General features: G+C 48.4%; 2 protein-coding genes across 3 annotated transcripts in view; both read right to left on the reverse strand.

Moving 5' to 3' along the window:
• Window positions 1-15,995, reverse strand: part of LOC307078324 (unconventional myosin-Vb) — a gene marked incomplete at both ends in the record, with an annotated part of 40,110 nt that extends 24,115 nt beyond the window's left edge. The window contains 24 exon segments of the mRNA XM_079740067.1: window positions 508-656; window positions 968-1,061; window positions 1,896-2,111; window positions 4,223-4,462; window positions 5,423-5,579; window positions 6,064-6,182; window positions 6,184-6,391; window positions 6,871-6,957; window positions 7,382-7,479; window positions 7,982-8,128; window positions 8,295-8,378; window positions 8,665-8,796; window positions 9,185-9,325; window positions 9,799-9,880; window positions 10,000-10,268; window positions 10,396-10,508; window positions 10,844-10,951; window positions 11,548-11,629; window positions 12,029-12,172; window positions 12,741-12,897; window positions 13,319-13,463; window positions 14,565-14,733; window positions 15,175-15,285; window positions 15,969-15,995. Of these exon segments, the coding sequence (XP_079596193.1) occupies window positions 508-656; window positions 968-1,061; window positions 1,896-2,111; window positions 4,223-4,462; window positions 5,423-5,579; window positions 6,064-6,182; window positions 6,184-6,391; window positions 6,871-6,957; window positions 7,382-7,479; window positions 7,982-8,128; window positions 8,295-8,378; window positions 8,665-8,796; window positions 9,185-9,325; window positions 9,799-9,880; window positions 10,000-10,268; window positions 10,396-10,508; window positions 10,844-10,951; window positions 11,548-11,629; window positions 12,029-12,172; window positions 12,741-12,897; window positions 13,319-13,463; window positions 14,565-14,733; window positions 15,175-15,285; window positions 15,969-15,995 (3,279 nt within the window).
• Window positions 15,996-16,386: 391 nt separating this feature from the next.
• Window positions 16,387-22,644, reverse strand: mbd3b (methyl-CpG binding domain protein 3b). Of its 2 annotated transcripts, none has more exons than XM_079739127.1 (7): window positions 22,591-22,644; window positions 20,433-20,592; window positions 19,792-19,929; window positions 19,500-19,590; window positions 18,838-19,015; window positions 18,200-18,352; window positions 16,387-17,782 (listed from the first exon to the last, which is right to left on the reverse strand). In XM_079739127.1, the coding sequence occupies exons 1-6, from the start codon at window positions 22,602-22,604 to the stop codon at window positions 18,205-18,207; spliced, it is 729 nt and encodes a 242-aa protein (XP_079595253.1). In that variant the 5' UTR covers window positions 22,605-22,644; the 3' UTR covers window positions 16,387-17,782; window positions 18,200-18,204. The 2 variants fall into 2 exon arrangements, with proteins under 2 accessions (XP_079595253.1, XP_079595252.1); XM_079739126.1 differs by lacking the exon at window positions 22,591-22,644 and adding an exon at window positions 21,568-21,833.
• Window positions 22,645-24,252: the final 1,608 nt, after the last annotated feature.

Here is a 24,252-nt window from a genome sequence, read left to right on the forward strand (position 1 = left end):
AAAAAAATGATACAAAACAAAATTCCTAAAAACGTGATCCGTACCTTGCGAACCAAAAGCCTTTTGACATGTTTTTGGCTTCAAACCTACTTTAGTATAAATGTAACATGTGAAATGTGGTTAATGTATGTTAGTGTCATGTTCACACTTAGTTTCCATAGTTTGTTTAGTTTTAGTAATAATAACCTTTGGATAGAGGAGAGAGGAATGATCCCAGGGGTCAAGCTGCCATGAGTAGTGTGTGTCGTTTGTGAGTGATGTGCACGTGTGAGTCTCGTGCATGTGAGTCTCGTGCACGTTTGAGTGAGGTGCACGTGTGAGTGAGGTGCACGTGTGAGTGAGGTGCACGTGTGAGTCTCGTGCACGTGTGAGTGAGGTGCACGTGTGAGTCTTGTTTACGTGTGAGTCTCGTGCACATGTGAGTGAGGTTCACACGTGAAAGACGTGCACGTGTGAGTCAGGTGCACGTGTGAGTGAGGTGCCTGTGTGAGTGTCATGCGCGTCTACCTCGCTGAGCTGGCTCATCTCCCGGAGGTTGTCGTATCTCTGCTCCAGGCGGGTGAACTCCCTCAGCTGACCCTGGTACTTCCTGCGCTCCTCCTCAAGCTCCGCCCTCAGCTCCGCCCCCGACCGGGATACAGCCTGCCGTACGCACTCTGCACACAAACGCACGCACACGCAGACGCACAAACACACAATCGGACACGCACAATCACAAAGGTGCCCGCACATAGACACACAAAGACACACGCGCACACACACACACACACACACACACACACAGGTGCATGCACATAGACACACACACACGCAGACACACACACTCGCAGATATGCCCATGAACACACACATACACACACAAACATACACAAACATGACACAGAAATGTTATTACAAATACATGGAAACGACAAATTTGTGTGTAGAGCATTATGATACAAATGATATGGTCCTATAGTTTCTACACCGTCTTGTGTTCGCTGCAGCTCCTGTAAGCAGGAGGAGAGCTCCTCCTTCTCTCTCAGCAGGAGGTCCCTCTCCGAGAGCAGGGCTTGCCTGTCCTGGACGGACGGGGGGGGAGAACGTGAGGAGGAGTCAGAGTAGAGCCGCAGCAGTCAGGGAAATAAGAAACCACCAGTCAGCCAAACATAATCCTGCTTCACCCCAACCGTGGAGATGGTTTACTTTAGTTAAATCCTTCCATATTTAGACGCAACGAATTCACACAGTTACTTGTTCAAGCATTAGGATACACCTTACTTCACTTTACTTACTGTCAGGGGCGTAGGAATGAGTTTAACATTGGGGGGGACACATATCGGAAACCTGACAGATCCGTTAATGGTTTGAACAGAAATATGTCATAAATTAACTACACTGAAAAAATTCACAAATATATTTTATTCTACTAAAAAGATACATTTGTAAATGTAAAGGAAAACACATTTTGAAGGGCAGTAATGAACTGATGAATATCAAATCAATTCTTTAATTGCTCAATCATCCAGTTTTTTAGAATAAGAAGCGGTGACAAGACGCTGTGTTGCGCTTTCAAAATAAAATAAAATATTTTTCTCCCCCCGGTATAATTTTTAGGTGGGACAGATGCGCCTGTCTCCAATATTGGAGGGGACACGTCCCCTCCGTCCCCCCCGGTTCCTACGCCCTTGCTTACTGTTTTAAACTACGGTTTATTGGCTTTTTTGAGCCTTAATGGAGCAGACAGTGAGGACAGAGAGGAAAGAGGAAAGAGGAGAAGAGAGGGGGAATGAAACGTAGCACCGGACCTCAGGTCGGAACCCCAACCCGGGTCACAGAAGACTTAAGGAACAGCCCGCCACCAGGGTCAACCCCCGAGACGCCCCAGAACCCCCCCCGACCCCCTGAGGCCGTACCTGGGTGAGTCTGAGCGTCTCCTGGGCCGTCCTCTCCTCGGCCCTCCTCCTCTCCTCCAGCTCCGCCTCCGGGACGGCGGGCGGGGATCGGGCCTCCTCCTCCTCCTCCCTCTGTCGCTCCAGCCTCTGGGCGGCCCGCTGCAGGACCGCCAGCCCGGCCGCGTGGGAGGCCCGCTCGCAGCGCAGGGTCTCCCTGAGAGAGGCGCTCTCTCGGGCCTGGGGCGCGCACACACACACACACACACACACACACACACACATAGATACAAGTGGCCTGGGTCACAAACACACACATAGATACAATATGCTGGGTCTCTCACACACACACACACACACACACACACACACACACACGCACACACACACACACACACACACTGATAGATACAAGGGGCCTGGGTCTCACACACACACACACACACACACACGCACACACACACACACACACACACACACACACATAGATACAAGTGGCCTGGGTCACAAACACACACATAGATACAATATGCTGGGTCACACATACACACACACACACACACACACACTGATAGATGCAAGGGGCCTGGGTCTCACACACACACATGCACACACACACACACACACACACACACACACACACACACACTGATAGATGCAAGGGGCCTGGGTCTCACACACACACATGCACACACACACACACACACACACACACACACACACACTGATAGATACAAGGGGCCTGGGTCTCACACACACACATGCACACACACACACACACACACACACACACACACACACACTGATAGATACAAGGGGCCTGGGTCTCACACACACACACACACACACACATAGATACAAGTGGCCTGGGTCACAAACACACACATAGATACAATATGCTGGGTCACACATACACACACACACACACACACACACACACTGATAGATGCAAGGGGCCTGGGTCTCTCACACACACACACGCGCACACACACACACACACACACACACACACACACACACACACACTGATAGATACAAGTGGCCTGGGTCTATGGGGTCAGAACAGTCTCATTAATAATGAATGCACAGAGAAGGATTCACAAATGCATTTTGTGATTTATATATAAATTACTCTCTTCTCACAAATACATTTCAATGCACACACACATGGATATCGGTATGTATAAATGTAAAATATATCCATAAACAAAAATAAGTTTCACAAACACATTTCTGATCCACACACAAATGTGTCTTGTTTTAAATAAATGTAATATAAATCCATAAATATATTAATAAAAAAAATATTTGCAATTTTCATCAAAATGTATTTGGATGTTGTTACATTTATATACAAACTGTTAAACTTGAATTTACAAGCCGCTTTGCATTTGTGAACTTGTCATTTGTGTGAACTGGTCTGTATTTATATGTGGATTTTTGAGACTCTCCTGTGACGTGGCTGGATTCACAAATGCATTTTTTTCAACAAGGAACTATCTGTAGCCAATCAGATGCCTCCCTCGTTTTCAGCCAATCACATGACTGCAGTGACTGGGTTTTTAGATTGTCGGTGCCGTTTACTACTTTAACGGCACCGACAATCCCAAACCCAGTCGAAACTAGATGGGAAAAGTGTGTAGTTCAAAACGTGACGCAGCTTTTACTTCTTCGCCACCTAGAGATTGTCATGTACGATCATTCAAAAAACCCGTTATTTCCCATAGGCATTTGACCGAGGGAACCGGGAGGCTCGCAGGCTGGACTTAATCTTCAGAGGTCGGGACTGCAGTCATGTGATTGGCTGAAAACGAGGGAGGCATCTGATTGGCTACAGAGAGTTCCTTGTTGAAAAAAATGCATTTCTGAATCCAGGCACGTCAGGAGAGTCTCAAAAATCCACATATAAATACAGACCAGTTCACAAATGAAAAGCGTCTTATTAATTCAAGTTTAACAGTTTGTATATAAATGTAACAACATCAAAATACATTTTTTATGAAAATTGCAAATATTTTTTTTATTAATATATTTATGGATTTATATAACATTTATTTAAAACAAGACACATTTGTGTGTGGATCAGAAATGTGTTACTTATTTTTGTTTATGGATTTAATTTACATTTATGCATACCGATATCCATTTGTGTGTGCAAAGAAATGTATTTGTGCGAACAGAGTCATTTATATATAAATCACAAAATACATTTGTGAATCCTTCTCTGTGCATTCATTATTAATGAGACTGTTATGACCCCTCCCCTCCCCCCCTCCCTCCCCCCCTCCCTCCCCCCCTCCTCTCCCTCCCCCCCCCCCCCCCCCCCCCTCCTCTCCCTCCTCCGCTCTCACCTCCTGGTCGGCTCTGAGCTGCAGCTGCATCAGCTTCACCTCCATCCCTTTGTTCAGCTGCCGTACCTTCTCCACCGACCGCGCCTCCGCCTTCAGCGCCGTCAGGCGCCGGCGGGCGGCGCGGCGCCGGGCGCAGCACTGGGTCAGCACCACGGCGCGGCGCAGGCGCTCGTACGCACGCCGCGCCAGCCAGCCGCGCACCGCCGCCTGCAGCCGCACCGCCGCGCGCTCTGCCCGCGCCTGCAGGGGTCGAGGGGTTGCACAGAGTCAGGGGTCGAGGGGTCGAAGGTCACCCGGAGCCAGGGGTCGAAGGTCAGCCGGAGTCAGGGGTCGAAGGTCAGCCGGAGCCAGGGGTCGAAGGTCACCCAGGTCAGTGAACCCAGTTATTGGTTTGGCTGGACTGGGATACAGCTGTGTACTTAGTGTGGGACCGTTGTGGAACCTATTCAGCGTTTAAGGGGGGCTCAGCCCCTTGAAAAGGTTTCCCACTTTTATTGAGTCTTCTTCTAAACTCTTAAGTTGATTACAAACTGTGCCTGGAAGCAGTTGAAGAACCAATCAACCAATAACAACATATACTCCTATATCTCATATCTAACCCATGGCTGTATAAGACCCTATCAGGTCATCATCGTCTTGGATGTTCCTTTGCAGTAAACATTCACAGCTTCTTAGTGGTCATAAGTGGAAAGAGTGTTTTGATTGTTCAAGAGGAACAAAAAGACAGCAGGGTGTAGACTTGAAAACATTTGAAGCATTTGGAATAATGAGATCCACCCCGCCACAGATGGTGCTCCATTGCTAATGTCTGCTCTGTCGATGGCGCCCGGTCCAACAGGACCCTCATACCACATAAACAGTGACACGATGCAGACGTCTCCGGAAAGGACTATAAACTACATACTGCACATTGATGCGAATGAACATTGTTGGTGCGTTCGCGAGCCGTGCACAACCCAAATCTGGAAGTGTGTGAATGAGTGAGTGAGAGAGAGAGAGAGAGAGAGAGAGAGTGTGAGGGACTGAGTGTGTGAGTGAAAGTGTGAGTGAGATAGTGTGAGTATGAGAGAGTGAGTGAGCGAGAGAGAGAGAGAGTGTAAGTGAGTGAGTGAGTGAGTGAGAGAGAGATTGTGAGTGAGAGAGTGTGAGTATGAGAGAGTGAGTGAGAGAGTGTGAATGAGTGCGTGCGTGCGCCCTGACCTCCCTGTGCCGTCGCCGTGCCAACATGCCGCGCGTGAAGGCCTGGACGGTGAGCGTGGCGCGGCCGATCATCAGGAACAGCCGTCGCACCGCCACCATGCGGTACCTCTTCTGCACCACCAGGGCGGCCCGCGTGTAGCGCAGCGTCAGGGCCAGCCTGGGGGGACGCGACCGGGGACGGGGGGCCTGGTTACCCTGGGCACGCATAGCTTCCCCTCACACCCCCACACGCACTTATTGTGTGTTGTAGTACAACACACAATAAGTGCGCACATTAAGTGTCAGGACGTAGAGCATTGTTGTATGTCCTGGCACTTAATGTACGCACTTATTGCATGTTGTACGACCTGGCACTGTAAAATAGTACTTAGCATTGTGTAGCATCTTATCATCTACATTTATCAAGCAGGCATCTGAAAAACAATGATTCTCTCTCTCCCCCACTCTCTCTCTCTCTCTCTCTCCCCCACTCTCTCCCCCACTCTCTCCCCCTCCCTCTCTCTCTCTCTCTCTCTCTCTCTCTCTCTCTCTCTCCCCCACTCTCTCTCTCTCACTCTCACTCTCACTCTCACCCTCTCCCTCTCTCTCTCTCTCTCTCTCTCTCTCTCTCTCTCTCTCTCTCTCTCTCTCTCTCTCTCTACCTCCTGCCCCGCGCCCCCCTGCAGTGTCTCTGCAGGGTGGCGGCCGCCCAGCGGACGCGGCCGTAGCGCCGGCGGGCCAGCCAGCCCCGGACCCGGCGCTGGACCTCCACCGCGGCCCCCCCGCAGACGCTCCGCCCGCAGCCGCTCCATCACGGCCACCTGCCCCGCCCGGAAGAACACCTTGGTCCGGCCGAAGCAGTACTGCCCCGGGTCGGGGATGAGCCGGGGCAGGGCGCGCCGGCACGCTGCCTGGACCGGCTCCTGGTCCCGGGGGTCGACCCCCCGCAGAAGCACGCGGTAGCGGTGGAAGAACTCCCCGTACGTCCACCTGGAGCAGTGGGGGGCCAGGCGTGAATGTGGACCGAGGGAGGCGTCCGTGAAGACGCTTCCGTGGCAAAAATGCACCGACTTTCAAAAGTCTCCCCTTGGGACCGTAGCGTCTGAGACGTGTTGTCACTCTAGAGGGCACAACACAACCTGAGCAGGTGGTTGAGTTTGAGCACAATCCCGGACTCAGACAAGGATCGGAACAAATACGCATCTAATAAGATTCCTAAAGAAATTAAATGAAAGGTTTACATTCACATTCACAGACGCTATTATCCAAAGCGACCGACAATAAGTTCATTTGTCAGAAGAAAGAGAATCAACAACATATCGCTGTGGGTACAGTAAGGATGTTCATAGAACCATAGAACAATTGTTAGGTTAACCCCTTCCCCTGTCTCCCACCCAAGGAGAGCGCTATAAAGCTCTGAGGTACAGCCCAGTGTGGGGGCCTGCCGAGACTGCCCAGGTGTGTACTACCTGGAGGGGAAACCGGCCGCGCTGATACGGACCGTCTCCAGAACCCCGCACGCTCGGAGCTGCTGCACCGTCCGCCTGGGGTCAAACCTAACGACACACACACACACACACACACACACACACACAGGCATGCACAAAGGCATGCATGCACGCATGCACACACACACAAACACACACACACACAGGCATACACACACGCACAGGCACAGGTACGCACACACACACACACACACACACACAGGCACAGGCATGCATACATACACACACACACGCACACACACACACACACACACTCACACACACACACAAACCCACACACAGACAACCCACACACACAGGCACGCACACACACACACACACACAGGTACAGGCACGCATGCAAAACACAAACACACACACACACGAACATACACATACACACACACATGCAACATTGAGCAAAGGGGGGAGGGAGATATTCTGCTCGTGGCTTATTGTTTGGATCCAATGAGCCGGGGTCTGGGGGACGTACAGGAAGGGCTCCTTCAGGTCGTTGGGCTTGATGCAGCGGACGTAGTGAGGGCTGGTGCTGTTCAGCGTGCCCATTAGCAGCTGCAGCGACTGGCGGAACTACAGGGCCCCACAACACAAAGTACACACACACACACACACACACACATAAGGGGTTAAAGGGGAGTCCAGCGGTTAGGGTGTTGGACTCCAGCCATGTGGTTCTGGGTTCGAACCCCGATGTCCGCAGTCTACCTTGAGCAAGGCCCCACCCCCCCCCTCTGCATGCTTATTGACGTAAAAAAGGATTTGCTTTAAGTTGCTTTAGAAAAGTGGTTCTCAAACTTTTGCTACTGGCGTAGTGCAAGATAGAGTAGCCCCTTCACACCACAGCTTTCACAATTGAAACTTGCTCGGGTTTATTTTAAAAAAAATATATTTTCTGTGTACCCCCCTGCAGTACTCGAAGGTACCCCTAGGGGCACGCGTACCCCCATTTGGGAACCACTGCTTTAAAAAACACAAACCCCTTGGTTGACAACGACACGGCTGAGCCGGTAACGGATGGAGGAGGGGGAAACATGTTTCACTCCGAGGCCGATGGAGATGAAGCTATCTTTACCTGAAATCCCACGGTCAGTTTGTGCTCCTTGTGGCTCCTCCTCCCTGATCGAAGGCTCCCATTGGTCGGAGAGGAGGAAGTCCCGCCTGCCACGGCCTCACAGTCCCCCGGGGCGGGTTGCTGGAAGAGCTCGGCCACCAGCTCTGACTGGCAGGAGAACAGCACAACAGAACCCCCCCCCCCCAACAGTTACCCCCCAGGGGCTGAAATAACAGCCGTTGTAGCGGCAGTGAGACCCGACACACATGAATGCAAAATGTCACGCACACACAAATACAAATACAGACCAGGGATTAGACATGAGAGAAATTACCTGGCTTGCTCTGAGGATATTGATAGGCTCCTCAAACACTGTGTCTCTGTTCTTCTCCAGGAAGCCACCGCACTCATATTGAACCTGACATTTGAATACACATAAATGTATAGAACGATAAAAACTCATCCATTTCTTACGGAAGACGATTTAGGCCACATGTGATTATTTTTGACTTTTTCTGATTTTCATCTCAGAATTTTGACTTTAAAATCAGAACTCTGAAATTAAGGTCAGAATTTTGAATTTTAAAAAAAATGCACATGTGGCCCGATTTTCATCTGTAATTTCTCCATTGGATCGAGTGCACAAAAAAAAGGGATGAAGGGATTTCATCCAACGTTGATCTCACTCTGTGGACGGGACTTACTTCATCGGCAAAGTGCAGGAGGATGAAGGCGCTGTTGGACAGCCGAGGCTTACTGAAGTGCGGGTGAGGGTTGGAGCTGTAGTGCTGGTCGTACAGCTTCATCGCCCAGTTCTCATCGGAGCCCTTTGGCATCTAGAGGGAAGACACAGGAGCATCCATGTCAACCAAAGAAGGTAGGTCTACAGCCAACCTCAAGCTTCAGGGAACCTGTGTGTGTGTGTGTGTGTGTGTGTGTGTATGTGTGTATTTGTGTGTGTATTTTGTGTGTGTGTGTGTGTGTGTGTGTGTGTGTGTGTGTGTGTGTGTGTGTGTCTGTGTGTGTGTGTGTTTGCACAGATGTGTACGTGTGTGTATGTATTATATGTTTGCATGAGTGTGTGTGTGCATGCTTTTTCGTGTGAGTGCATCCGCCCATGTGTGCGTGCATTTCTGTGAGTGCCAGCGTGTACGCATGCATCTGTGTGTTTGCGTGTGTGTGTGTGTGTGTGTGTGTGTGTGTGTCCTGATAAGAAGCGCTGACCCTGCCCTCCTCATCCAACAGGTCCAGCAGCCCCAGGTGTCCTTCGATCAGGTCGATGCAGGGCTGGTTGTCGCTGAACTCTATCCTGCTCCAGGCCAGCTCCTCCCGGACATACTCTTCCTGCTCCAGCTGGAACACGTGCTGCACGCCACACAGGGCGGGGGCACAACGGACACCCAGGACAGGACGACAGAGGCTATCAAGGCAGTGATCTGGATGGCGACCAGTTACACATCCATGCTTCCATGATGAGTCTATTTTAGATTGGAATTGAAACTTCCAAACTTCATTGCAATTGTGGTTGTATAGCCATTAATCACTATAACAGTCTCAAAGGGCTTAGCGGGCCAGATATTGATGACACCCCCCTTGGCCCAGAGGGCAAGAAAAAACTCCCTTAATCAGCAAGGGAAGAAATCCTGAGGAGGAAACCAGAGTGGGGGATCCCTCCTTCCAGGGATGATCAGGAGTGCCGTGGGTGCCATAATTGACATACATACATACATACATACATACATACATTCATACATACATACATACATACATACAGGCTCCCCTACCAATGATGGAACCCCGATGTCCCCCTCACCACACCCCGAGCGGTCCCCACTTACCCGGTTGAACTGCTGCTGCAGCTTCTCATTGGCGTAGTTTATACAGAACTGCTCAAAGCTGTTCCGGTCAAAGGTCTCAAACCTGCCAGGGGAGACGTTGTCGTCACTAAAAAAGTATGAATCAGACTGTGATCTCAGCGCCCCCCTCCACCACCATGACCCCCAGCGGTGTGAAGCCAGCCACCGGACCCCCTCGCTCACCCGTAGATGTCCAGCACACCGATGAAGGACTTGGGCTGGCCGCGGGGGGCGTGCAGGGCGGCGTTGAGCCTGTGCACCGCCCAGGTGAAGAGCTGGCCGTAGATGTGCTTGGCCAGGGCGTCCCTGGCCTCCAGGGCTCGCTGACCGGCCATGGGCTTCACCAGCATCTCCCCCCCCACGGCCAGCCGGCGGTGGCACAGCCAGTGAGCCATCTGGGGCCCGTCGACTCCCAGCAGCATGGAGAAGACGGCCAGGGATCTGTCTGCTGGCTGGGATGGGGGGGGGGGGGGGGGGGGGGGGGGGGGGCAGACACAGTGAGGGAGTGAGAGGAAGGACTGAGCTGGTGGTGGTCAGGGAGCTGTTGGCTTCGGGGAGAGCAAAGACCGGAGTCCTTACGTCGATGTAACTGCGATCGCCCCCTCTGCCGCTGGCCTGGATGTTGACGTTCCCCAAGTGCAGCACAGCTGACAGGATGGTGAAGAGCTCCATCTGCTGGTGGGGCGGCACCCCTGCAGGTTCAACACAGGGGACATTGTATTCTCATTGTCAACTCAGGTTCCGTGTTTGTTCGTGTTTTTTCTTTGCCGAATTAATATCATCAGTTAATTGCTGCAGAGTAGAACCAGCTTTTTAGTCTTTTGGGGTATTTCTGTGTGTGTGTGGTGAGGGTGAGTGAGTGAGTGACCGAGTGAGTGTGTGAGTGTGAGTGTGAGTGCGTAGGTGAGTGTGTGTGTGTGTGTGTGTGTGTGTGTGCGTGCGTGCGTGCGTGCGTGCGTGCGTGCGTGCGTGTGTGTGTGCGAGTGTGTGTGTGTGCGTGTTTGTGTGTGTTTGTGGAGTAGCACACCAAGGACGGTGAAGGCGTTGCGAGTGCGCTCCAGGTCGGCCTTGTCGTCGTTCCCCGGTATCTCCACGTCTCCTCCCTGGTTGGTGTAGCGGAACTGCTCTGGAGAGTCTGCAGAAGGTTCACAAATATGCAACACATTTACAATCAGAAATATCTTCCTGCTGTGAGAAATGACACTGAATGACGTACACTTGGAGTAAAAAGTCACTGAGACCACATTGTTGGACCAAATATCAAATTAAGAAACATCAGCTCCAAGTGACACAAATCCTTTCCGAGCAGTGTGTCGAGGCCTGGATTATGGAGTTGTTCAAGGTCAAACCGTGAGCCAAGGCTTCGAGATCAATGTGTGGCGTCAGATCTGATCCATATCTGGTATTTGGCCAGAAGACAGCGATATGAACAGCCCGGCGATGAAGATGGGATCAGGGTTAGTTAATTATTAATCATTAATTTATTTTAAATATTTATTTTTGAATGTTTTATCGTTTTTATTGAAGAGTGAGTAAGCCAGGAAGGTATGGGAGATCGTGGGGAAGACATGCAGAAAAAGACCACGGGCAGAAATCGAACCCCGATCGCTACAGTAATGACTGGGCCTTAATGGTACGTGCTCTACCCGGTGAAACCGGGTAGAGCATGTAAACCGGGGCGCCCCACGAAACCGGGGCGCCCCAAGGCCTTGGTTTTAAGAGGAACCTCACCGAGTCTAAGAGCTCTCATCTCGGGCAGCGCCCGGGAGGCACACAGCTGGTAGAAGACGTGGTAGTTCCTCTCCGACGGTGCCTGCGGAGAACAACACAGCCTGATTGGGCACTGGGGCGGCAGTAGCTCAGGAGGTAGAGCGGGTTGGCTGGTCACCACAAGGTTGCTGGTTCGATCCCCGGCTCCTCCTAGCAGAGTGTCGAGGTGTCCCTGAGCAAGACACCTCACCCTTACTGCTCCCGACGAGCTGGCTGCCGCCTTGCATGGCTGACACCGCTGTCGGTGTGTGCATGATTAAGTGAATGTTGGGCAATATTGTAAAGCGCTTTGAGTGGCCACTGGTTACAACAATATATAAATGCAGTCCATTTATTGTAGATGTGTTGTACATTGAAGAAAATGAAGGTTAAAGACATGCTGACCTCCACCTTATGGTGTCTAGTGAGCGCTGTTCTACTAACCGTTCAGCAGGACGCTCACCTGGAACACCACCCTGGACTTCTCCAACAGGTAGGTCCGCATGTTGGCTCCGAACATCTCCCCCTTCACCCCGAAGCCGATCTTGATGTACTTTCCGAATCGGCTGCTGTTGTCGTTGCGAGTGGTTTTGGCGTTTCCAATGGACTGGTGGGGGAACAAGCAGAACTTCAGTAACGCTCTGAGGATCAATGAACAACTGAACCATGACCGAATGAGCTGGACTAATCCATCTGTCCATCCGTCCATCCATTGAGGCATCAACCCACCCATTAATTGTTTATTTATTTTTTTTGGTGATTTTGCTGATGCTTTTCCAAAGCGCCTTACGACCATTCATTCACACACCGACGGCGGAGTCAACCACGCAGGGCGACAGCCAGCTCGTCGGAAGCAGTAAGGATGAGGCGTCTCGCTCAGGGACACCTCAACACTCAGCTAGGAGGAGCCGGGGATCGAACTAGCAACCTTACGGTTACCAGTCAACCCGCTCTACCTCCTGAGTTACTGCCACTACTTCTGCCCCATTCATGCATGTTTGGTTATTTTGTTTGGTCATCTGTTCATTTATGATAATAATAATTGATCCGTTATTTTATAGCGCTTTTCTAAATACTCAAAGACGCTTATCCACATCTTCATTCATCCATCCATCATTCATTCATTCATTCTGGTCCCGTCTGCCTTGGTGTAACCAGCCCACCCCCTGCCTCACCTCCATGATGGGGTTGGAGGCCAGCACCCTCTCCTCCACGCTGGTCTGCTGCCAGGCCCCTCCCACCACGGCCAGGTAGCGCATGGTGAACTTGGCTGAGACTGTTTTCCCCGACCCCGACTCCCCGCTGATGATGATCGACTGGTCCTCCTCCTCCCTGGAGGAGGCAGGAGACACACGACGGCCCAGGCTCAGAGTCGGTGGCCTGTGGCGTGTCTCTGCGTGTTACGCCTCGACACAAGATGGCGTCACGTTTGTTCGGAGTTTTAACCCATTTTCTCCCAAGCCAAGGGAAGGCAAGTTTATATATGTTTACATATAAAAACATTTAAAAGGACAATCTTTAAAGATCATGAAAAGAGGAATTGTAAAACACAATAAATATAGAAAAATATATATTTAAGATGGTAAAATAATATAATAATGCATAATAATGCAATCAGAAATGTTTAGATGCTAAGAGATTTAAAAGAACACACTTCGAGGCTGGCCTCCCAAGTCTTAAAAGTCCAAACCAAAGATTGGTTAGCAGGAGTTTGACTGGGTTGACCCTTATAGAGTGACCCCTGACCTCTGACCTGGTCATTGTGCGGTAGGCCTCCTCGGCCACGGAGAAGATGTGGGGCTCCATGTCGGTCATGTCCTGGCCGCTGTACGCGTCGATCACCTCCTTCCCGTACACGGGCAGCTGGTCGTAGGGGTTGATGGCGACCAGCACGATCCCTGAGCGGCGCCGCCATCAACGGGACAATTCAGGCAACAAAAAAGTAAATATATCCATTCCCTTATAACACATGTAGAAACGTGAACACAACAAGTGTTTTTCCTTTTCCTGAAATAATCACAAAAAAAATGTATTCTGGTTGGTGTACGTTCATATTCAAACATGCTATACATTTCTCTCAGTTGCGTGTTGTGCGGGTGACTTTACATTTACATGTACATACAGGGCATTTAGCAGACGATTTTATCCAAAGCAACTTACAATAAGTACATTTATCAGAAGAATGAGAAATAATATATCGCTTTCGGTACAGCAAGGGTGTACACGGAACCAAGTGCCAAGCACTAACAATCGCTAGGTTAACCCATTCCCCTCATACAACAAAGACAGCTAGGATAAGATATTACACAGTGCTATTTTTAAGTGCAAGGACGTACAACATACAATAAGTGCTTACATTAAGCGCCAGAATTTGAAGTTTATCACTCCATCGATCGTAGTTGATGGGTAAAGTGCCCACACAGTGTTCCCAACCCTATAAAGTCTGAAGGATGGCCGGAGGACTGTGTGTCCCGTCCTTTACGATCAGGTTATTGATGTCTCTCTTTAGTGAACCTTAAACCAAACATATACGGGACTATAAAGGTCATTAAAAGCTCATTAAAAGCAGTAGCACGCACACACACACACACACACACACACACACACACACACACACACACACACACACACACACACACACAGAGGAGCTGCCTGCTAGGATTTGCCATCAACACTTCGATTCCTCATCACAATCCAACCTTTTCTCCAGCGTATTTATTCAACTCCCTCCTCCCTCCTTATTTTCATCCATCATCATCATCATCATCATCATCATTACCCTCAGCATCATCAAAGCCTCTTCATTTAAAGTTCTTAATAACTCAGTGTGTAGACATCGTTGATTACAGTCTTGTTTTACTTCTTTGTTCCATATTTTTTTCATATTTTGCCCATATGGTGTCGCTTCATGTCTTTTAATCCCCCACCTCACCAAGTCACCTCCTTGAATGCACAGATATACTCTTCAGAATAAAAGCCCCCTGACTCGGACCCCTCACCGCAGTAGGTGTAGATGCTGTTGTAGTCCAGGAAGCGGACCCGGAGGTTGTGCAGCACGGCGGGCTCGTGGAGGAAGCTGAGGGCGGTGAGGTCGTTGCCCCCCTCCAGGATGGCGGGGTTCCCCAGGAGAGGGAGTTCACTGGGGGCCGCGGCCGGCAGGCGGGCCTCCTGGGGACAGAGGGGCTTTCTGAGGGCCACGGGGATGGAGATGTTCTGGGGGGTTTTCTCTACTTTATCCACACACTAAGTTTGGTTGAGTCGAGAGAGAGAATCTCTCAACTCTCGAAAGAGCTCCAGGAAAAAAACCAAGAAGGATGTAAGCACGGGAAAAAAAGAGAATATTAAGAACACGAAGAATATTAAAATGGACGCATCTAAGAGTGGAGGCTTAAATTTTGAAACCAGAGAACCCTTGTTGTATTGTTTGTGTGTGTCTGTCTGTCTGTCTGTCTGTCTGTCTGTCTGTCTGTCTGTCTGTCTGTCTGTCTGTGTGTGTGTGTGTGTGTGTGTGTTCGAGCGTGTGCTTGTTCGAGCATGAGCTTGTGCGTGTGTTTGAACGTGTGTGCATGTGTGTGCGTGCGTTTGAGGGTGTGTGTGTGTGTGTCTTACCCTGCCATCATTCAGCAGCAGCAGCAGGTGTTGGTCCTCAGCCCTATAGGTCTTCAGGATCTGGGCTGAGACCCAGACAGCGTCCGGGTCGGGGATCCACACCGTCGCGCCCTAGGAGCAGAACACACACACACACACACACACACACACACACACACACACACACAAACACACTCAGATACATCTAAAACCACAGTGATTTACTGAAACCAGAGCACATCAGGTTTAGCTGTAGATGGAGGAAACCATGTTCCATAACACATAACTGTTAACTTAATAACATTAATAGTTGTATCTATAACACTGTCGTTTTCTCTCAGACACTCTCTGCGTACATGTTCTAAAATACCAGCGACCTCACCAAGGCCACAATTTGTCCCTCATCAGCACATAAGGCCTTTACAGTGGGTTAAAAATTAACACCGGTCATCTGTCTGTGCTTTCGGATGTGCTTGAGTAATTATTACTTTCTTCTTTTACCCATTTCCCCATTCATTCAAATTGAAGGAATAGTATTTTTACAAAATACACATCACAATAGGCTACCCTTATTTAGCTTTTGTAGGATTTTGCCAGTATGAGTTTGAAACCATATCAAATTATACAAAATTAAAATGTATTACAAAAAGCGAAAAATCATAAAACGTTTAAAACCATAACCCTGTAGCATTGTCATTTTTCTACTAGACCATGTGGAACACTGTTCTATTTCAATAAATGATTACTTCATTGATCCATCATTAGTGCACAACGCGTCACACAGTAATTGGTTTTGACTGTGAATGCCGGCTTACCTTGGTATATAACTCGACCGTGGCCATCTCAAAGAGCTTTGTTGAGGTTCAGGAGACATGAACAGCAGCTTATCACCAATGAGGTCAACGGGATCGCAACGGTTCCTAAATGGATATTACCGCTGGTTTCCTCCCTGCTCTGGCATCTGCAGAAGAGACAGCTGATGTCTCACTGTGAGTGCCGGCGGACTTTGTCCAGGCCAGCAGAGAGCAAGCGGAGCTGAGGACTGCCAGGTTAACTGTTAACCCACGTAAGGATGCGGCACCATCATGGGGAGGGGTTAAGAAACTGCTTAGAGGAGCTGGAACTTTATGCTAGCATCAGCTGAAACAGCTTGCACTGATGAGGGAGCTCATGATATATATATATATATATATATATAGATTTCAGACCGATGAAAACATTACAAGACTACTGTTGAAAAAACAACTCATTTTAATAAGCAACACAATCAAATCCATTTCATAAATCAGATTGTTGATAATAAAAAAAAAGGGCCATTCATAATTTTTATTTGACAAATCATTCATCATAAAACTTTTTGTACCATTTGAAATGTTCAAGCTGAATATACACCAATAGTCATTTCCAAAAACAGAGGAGGGACCATTAAGTTTGCATTGTCAATTATGTTTGTAAGTTAAATACGAGACCTCCCCTGTGTGTGTGAGCCAGAAATGACCGTAAGTGGAAAGTGGCTGAAGAAACTAACTTTTAAGGGAAAAGCCATGTTCTCAACACACACACTCAAGAAGCTGCCTGATGTCAAAACAGATCAATCGAACAGCAGAACCACAAAAAGAGCTTTCAAGTCAATTCTTCGACATTCCTTCTCTCCATTGAACCGACGGTGATGACATGATACCGACGGTGATGACATGATCTTTAATGGATAAATAGCAATATAAATGACAATGGCTATAAAATAAAATATACACATTTGACCGTCCTCAAAACTACTTGGCTCCTCTTTGGTCAACACTGATAGAAGGAATACGATAAATCATAATATGTACTTGAAAAAATACAAACACACAATCTCACACACACAATCACACACTCGCGCGCGCGCACACACACACACACACACACAAACCCTAAAATATATTTCTGAAATATAACACCATTAAGTTCTGCCATTTTACAAAGTCATTTTAGGCCCAGAATCTTTTTGACGACACTTACGTTGCTTCAATTGCGGTCACTCTATACAGTTCCGCTGTAACACGATGTGCTGCACTCTTACAGGAGTGCAATGTTAAACGCAACAGAGATGTTTCAAACATTCATTTCCAATTTGCAAAAAAAAGGCATCTTGAAATTTCCAATGTGTGTTTTTGTTTTTTGAATGTACAATAACGACCGGGGCTAGACATGATTGTCGCAAAAAACATAACCCATACAATGCCTTTCGGTAAAAAATACATTATCGTCAATGAACACGGAATTTGTTGAGCTGTACACTATTCTTTTGAGATCTCGGAAAGTCAGTTGGTGAATTCATTTGCTGGAATTATCATAATTATTATTTAAAAAGGATTAAAAGTCCTCTGAACACCTCGATCCAACGTGTCATGTGTCTGGACCCGACCGGTGGAGTGGAGGGCTCTTGGCAGTGGCCCCTTCACCGGACTATTGGGGGGTGAGGCTCTGGGTGGCACCGGTGTCAATAGGGTCTGGTGAGTGGAGAGAGGGGGACAGTTCTGGGGGTGGGTTTGGTTGGGAGCCGGACCTGGGGGGGCGGGGGGGTTCTGTCACTTTGGCCGTGTGTGGGCAGGATATGGATCAACCCTGAACCAGTCTTCACAAAACCCTGCAAGAGAAGAAGAGCGAACAAGAAGAGCCAATTCAGCCTCGTTTTTATTGCACAGCTCAAATAAAAGTAGATGGGAGCGTCTTCATGCAGGCTAATGGTAATATAAATCTATGAACCATAACATTAAAGCAATGTTTTTTTTAATAAAAATGGTATAATATGTCAGGTTTTTAAACAAGTGTTTATTAAGATAGCATGTATTTCAGTCAGGGTTTGGAGGGGCCCCATGCAACACAGAGGCCCGTGGCTCCGGGGCCCTCTCCACAGCCCAGGGGCCCTCTCCACAGCCCAGGGGCCCTCTCCACAGCACAGGGGCGCTCTCCACAGCCCAGGGGCCCTCTCCACAGCACATGGGGCCCTCTCCACAGCACAGGGGCCCTCTCCACAGCACAGGGGCCCTCCAGGCCGCCTTACCTCGGCTATACGGCCTCCGTCTCCTCCCCGGCGCTGCCCTCCTCCTTGGGGGTCTCCCCGTCGCTGCCCGCCTCCTCAACGTGGGCTAGCATGTCGGCCATCAGCGCTTCCTCCAGCCGCTTCCTCACGCTGTACACCAGCTCCTCCTGTTTCCTGCACACACACAGGGACCGGGGCGCCGTTAACGGCGGACGCCCTCAACCGAGGCGGAGCACGACGAGCTCCAAAGAGCTCCAGGGCCTTTCGGGGAAAACGTTTTGTTTCGTAGTGAAATCCCATCCCATCACTGATGTATTCCACAAATAAAAAAATGCTGAACTGCATTTTATTTTCTCTTTGTGTACAAGAATCTAACCGTCGACTCCTCCCCCCCTGAACCCCTTCGACTCTCGCCCCACGTCCAGCCGGGCTGTCTGGTGGCATCACACGGCCCTGTCCAGAGCGGGCACAACGCCGTTGTTTAGGGGTTTTAACCGAGTTGCCAGGTCGCTTTGGACGCTGGGGCCAAGTCCCCCTGTTGTTACTATGTTCCACTACTCTTGTGGTTATCTGACGGCATCAGCAGTGGGTGGGCTTCACGGAGTCTGGGGGGTCCGGACCCCCAGCCTCAGTAAAAGCCCCCCCCCCCCCGGACCCACCTGATGTCTTCGTCCGTGACGATGAAGGCCTTGCAGAGGGGCTGGGAGGTGTTGAGCCACACCCCAGGGTTCTTCTCCACGGCCGCCGACAGCTGCCCCGTGATGGGTGCTGCGCTGGTGTGTAGCGCGCTGGCGATGGCCGACAGGAGGGTCTTGTCGGTGCAGCCAGGACCCACCCCTGGGGGACGGGCAGAGAGGGAGATCGTTTGGGCAAACGGGGAGAACCGACTGACACAGGGTGCCGGCGGAATAGCATTGTCATCATTCAAAGACAACCGACAACCCAAGATAATAAGGGTCAGTGAACCCTGACCCTCGACCTCTGAAAGGGCGTTTTTAGCCCGAATTCAGACGTCTTGCAGCTTCTTGTAACTTTAAGGCCTTCATAGTCACACAATCTGTGAACACCTTTAAAAGAAACCTTTTAGTTTTAAACATACCCATTTAGTTCAGCATTCTCTTAATCCATTTTATTAAATAAATGCTGATAAAAAAAGTCTGATTTGATTTGTATCCAACAGAAAATTTCCCCCTTTTAACAACTGTATACATCGGTATAAAAACAAACAATTTTTTGTGCGACGTAACGGAACGGTGTTCAACCGGGGAACATACAATGAGCCCCTGTAAACAGACCGATAAGCATGATGACGGTGGGCTACCTTGCAGGCCTTTAGGCAGCTCCATGGTCTTGACCAGTTCCTCTGCTACGTCGTACGCATTCAGCCCGCTCAGCTTCTTCTCCCAGAACAGCTGTGGGAAAAAAACACAACCAAACAGGTGTTCCCCTGTTAGCTCTGGCCTGCTCACCCTTCAGCTAGCCAACGTTTCCTTTGGCTTCAGTGGTGTGTGTGTGTGGTGCGGCAGTGTGTGCGTCCAATTAACCAATTAAGGTGGCAGGGGGTTCCCCACTGTTGGGGGGAGGGGGGGGGGAAGCTCACAGTGGCTGCTTACCTGTCTGGGCTGGTCAACAGCCTTCTGCGGGTCTGTTTTGACTTTGTTGCTAGGGTGATTGGTAACCTTGGTAACCGGCTGCTTAAAGATGGACGCCGTCTGTCGGACTGGGAGCGACGTGTTCAAGTCAGGCTTGCCCTTCAAAATAGAAAACAGACGAACAGACATAAAGTGACACGGGTTTAGGAGAGGAGAAAGGGAATACAAACACAAAAAAAGCAGCGGGTTAGGAAGTCCATTGAGAGACGTTCTGACGTGCTGGATTTTTCTTGAAAGTCTCAGCCAGAGTACATGGAGCTTCAAACCCTAAAAGGTGCTGCTTTAAGAGTGGCTGGTAACTGAATCTGGCTGTACTCAAGTTTTCCCCGAAGAAACGACACAAATCCACAAAGCTGTTCACTGTAGAATCTGTGCTCCGATTGGCCAATGAGACTTGGAACAACTGAAGTCTGAGCCAATGTCCCTGGGTTCAATGCCTTTGTACGTTCTTTGTCTCGCCATCGCCGGACACAGACATTGCTCAGAAACAATATGAGCATGTCTAGTATAAAGGCTGATTTGTGATTGACAGGGGTGCTTTGTGATTGACAGGGGGTGCTTTGGGATTGACAGGGGGCGCTTTGTGTTCAGAAGCCCCTCACCTTATTCTGGCTGTTGTTGTCATAGCGTAGTCTCTGGCGGTTCTTGTTGAGCTTGCTCATTAGCATCTTCCCTGTGCGGAAGTCAAACGAGCTGAGGTCCATCTGGTTACCAAGGTAACGGGCCAGTTGAGGTTTACTCCGGAACTTCTTCCCGGAGGGACTAGTGAGCGGGTAGAGAGGGGACAGTGACTCAATCAGTTGCATAGGCTGTTAAAATATACACAACAAACAACGCAACACAACGAACGACACAGAGAACACACACACCATATCATACAGAACACTGATCATACAATAAAGAGTTATATAGAGAGAATGATTTAACGAAGACCACGACATGCAACAAGTGAACATTCATGTCAGCAATCAATGGCATTGTAGTCACGTTGACGGGTACGTGTCAGCGGCGAAATGAACACAGTCTCAGATGGAAATCACTACATAAACCCATGATCAGTCCCACTATGTGTTTGAGCAGATTTAACATATTCACAGAAGTTATGGAAAAACAACTAACGTGCACCAGTCGTACACTAACCCATTAGTAACAGTACTTAAGAGACTTGCATGGTATTACGGATGCTCAGGGGGAACATGTTTCCGTCTGGAAACATGGTACCGCCACTCGTTTGAGGAATGATCTCTAGGATGATTACAGAGTCACAGTCACTGAGTGGATACGTGCTGGAGGTGCATGCACATGTCACTTACATCACACCACAGTGACACCAGTATGATTGTACAGTAGCCTACCACAAACTATACAACCGACCCGCCTCCCCCCTCTCTCGCCTCTGTTCATCATCTTGCTCTTCTCCTCTGCTAAATAAAAACAAATCTGCCGTTGAGCATTCACTTTAATGGTAGAGGTAATATAAGCACAGAGGACAAGGGCGTACGTTTGGGGCCGGCCGGGGCCTCGCCCGCCGAGGGCTAGGGCTAGGCTACAGGCCGGGTCGGAGGGCGGCTGGCCCGGCCACGGTGGAGCGGGTGTGCTTGGCCTAGATGCCTGCTGCAAAATAAAAACCGCCTCCAACTTCATACCGTTCACTTTACTCTCGTGTTTTTGAACTCTGCGCTCATGTATGAGTTGTGTGCACCTGTAATATATACACCACCCTAGTTAATTTTATACCTAAAATAATAGACATCGCTTTTTCCAGCTGACAAACCCGACTTTCTGGTCACTTCTTCCATTTTCCAGCCCTTGGGGAGAGCAGAGCAATCCCACCTTTTCTTCTCCATTTCCCACGCAAGTAGCCTAAAAAAATCCACTTATGTTCTAGCGGTTAAGCAACTCGTATTTTAAGAAACATGTATCTACGAAGTAATATTGCACTTCGCATGCCTTTGTCTAAACAATTACGACAGGCGCTTTCGGCAGCGGCTTCTCTACGACAATCCCGCATCTCTTTGTCGTAACGCAGATCGCTCCGCGGCGGACCTAAGCCACATCACTACCTGCCAGGCTCTCAGGGGCAACGAGCCGCCATCCGCCAGATAAAACATAGGGCTCTATTAGTGTTACATTAGACGACGCAAATTACGGTTTATTGTATATATCGCAGATCCGATGAGAAAAGGGTGCATGGTTTTAAAAAATCCCGGATAAAAATATGATATATGCATGAGCGAAACGATAATCAGTTATTGCAAAGTTTGGTGCTTGTGAAATTGGAGAAATGCTTCATCACAATGTACCCTTGTCATTCCGACTCCGAGCCGGCTTTTATGAATGAACAAAGTAGGCCTTGTCGAGAAAATACAGACGATCTCTCAATGTATGCTATATATAAACAATATGTTTTGATTGATAGCAGCTTGCACGCAATTAAAAAACGGCGTGTCGGTATTACATTTAAAACAAATGGAAGAAAACAGCCGACAAAGCATGAATAACCGACGTTTCCATTTAATCTTGTCTTTGGCGATAGCCAAATTCCATTATGCCCATATACCGTTAAATGAATATACAATATAGTTAACGATCACCGCACAGCATTGCCATTTGCAAATCCGAATGCAAGCGCCTGTGTCCAATCGATGATAAACATATTTCCAAATGCACCATTAAGACGACCGATTCCGCATCAAACGCACATCGTATCAAAACATGCACCATCATATGATATTCTCTGTTAGATCTATGTCTACTTACTCGTTTTTATCCATCTTGAAGACACTATCTCGTTTTCTCGCTTTCGCTGTGTTAAATCCCTTCTCCCCTCTCCTCTTTCAGTCCCCTCCCCCTTCGATGTGAAAAATGAAAGAAATTATACACGCCAAATTCGCAGTCTGGCAGATAATATTGGATATCTCTGCATTAACCTCGCCCCCAGTGCATTATTCCAACTTGATGACTGCTCATTCGAATATGATTATTTTCTGTATATTTTGTGCAACTTAAAGTAAGCATAAAATACAGCTGTTAAATAAAATGACACAGCAAAAATAACATTTTGGTCTATGAAAGTCTGATTTCTTGAAATAGCATACACATTTGTGGAAATTTAAGAAAGAGAGCAAGCATGTTCACACCAAGTATTTTATTGCATGAGTTATATGATGGGAAATGCATCCCAAAAGCACCACGCAGAAACAAGTTAATTTCATCTGTAGAATATTTATTCACATAAAATAACAATGGAGCCAAGTAGTCAAACAGATCACATCCTATAGTGCAAAGATCCGAAACCCAGCCGAGTGAGACAGTTCTGTTCCACAGCGGCCAGCTTTGTCCTTTCTTGGTTGAAGTCTTTATCCATAATTTGATCCCACGGGTAAAAGCCCTTTAAGCGAGACAGCACAGAGACAACCTTATTTGGAGAAATCAACACTTGTTTAAAAAAAGACATGAAATGTTGTAAAAACAATATCTTTCCACTTAAAAGTACAAGAATTTGATATAAATTATACAAAGACCTTTCTCCCCCATTCTTTTCATAGCAAAACCCAAGCAAACATTCATCACACCACCAACCTCCTACATCTGGCTCTTCAGATTAAGGTATATATATAGATGTACATTATATGTGGCACCAATATAGATGCTAGTGTGAGGTGGATTCAGATATAAAGACTTATAAAGACTGAAAGGTGCTGTAGGTAAGATTGAAGAGCCATCATTTGAGTGTTTTTAGACCGGTCCCGACTGGTTGGTTAGAGGATTGCTTGTCAATCACATCCGTGCACACATCATTGTCAACCTTATCACAGCTCCCCCACAGGGGTCTGATACAAACCATCACACTGGAGGGAAAGGTAGGGAGGCAGAAAGCACAGAGGGAGAGGCTGTTTGTTTGAATGGTTTATTTCACCCTTTTCTTAACAACCCTCAAATCTTACCTACAGCATCTCTAATGTTATATTGTCATCTTAAATGTTTTTTACGCATAATTGTATTCAGTTTGTATAAATCATAGTATTTCTGTGTTCACTTTGAGATACTCACAACGTAAATCTTGAGTTAACATCTTAATCTTTCTTGACAAACTTCCCATTGATGTAGGGGACGTAGTCGAGGATGAGCCGCCAGTCGGTGAAGTGGATCACCCCGATTCCACCGACGGTTCCCCAGCCTATCACGTTGGGTACCCTGCACGAAACGGAGAGCAGAGGTTCACGTCAGAGCCAAGGTCAACAGCGGTGGGTTCAAGAGTTGGCTAGGTGATATCTAAACTAATGTTTGAACATCTCTGAATACTAACTTGAGATGTAATACAATAACATTAATGATTATAATGATAGTTATTAGTTTCTGTTGAAAACCCTTTGACTGTTACGAATGCTAAAGTATTGGCAGTGGGAATTGGAAACTAAT

Source organism: Pollachius pollachius (assembly GCF_949987615.1).
Source record: "Pollachius pollachius genome assembly, chromosome: 7".
NCBI lineage: Eukaryota > Metazoa > Chordata > Actinopteri > Gadiformes > Gadidae > Pollachius > Pollachius pollachius.

Excerpts from the sequence above, each read along its gene's own strand:
- mbd3b (XM_079739126.1), bottom strand. The coding sequence starts at position 21,677 with ATGGAGAAGAAAAGGTGGGATTGCTCTGCTCTCCCCAAGGGCTGGAAA. Across the intron at positions 19,930-20,432 it reads ACAACAACAGCCAGAATAAG|GGCAAGCCTGACTTGAACAC; the intron begins GTGAGGGGCTTC and ends TCTATTTTGAAG. Across the intron at positions 19,591-19,791 it reads CTGTTGACCAGCCCAGACAG|CTGTTCTGGGAGAAGAAGCT; the intron begins GTAAGCAGCCAC and ends TTTTTCCCACAG.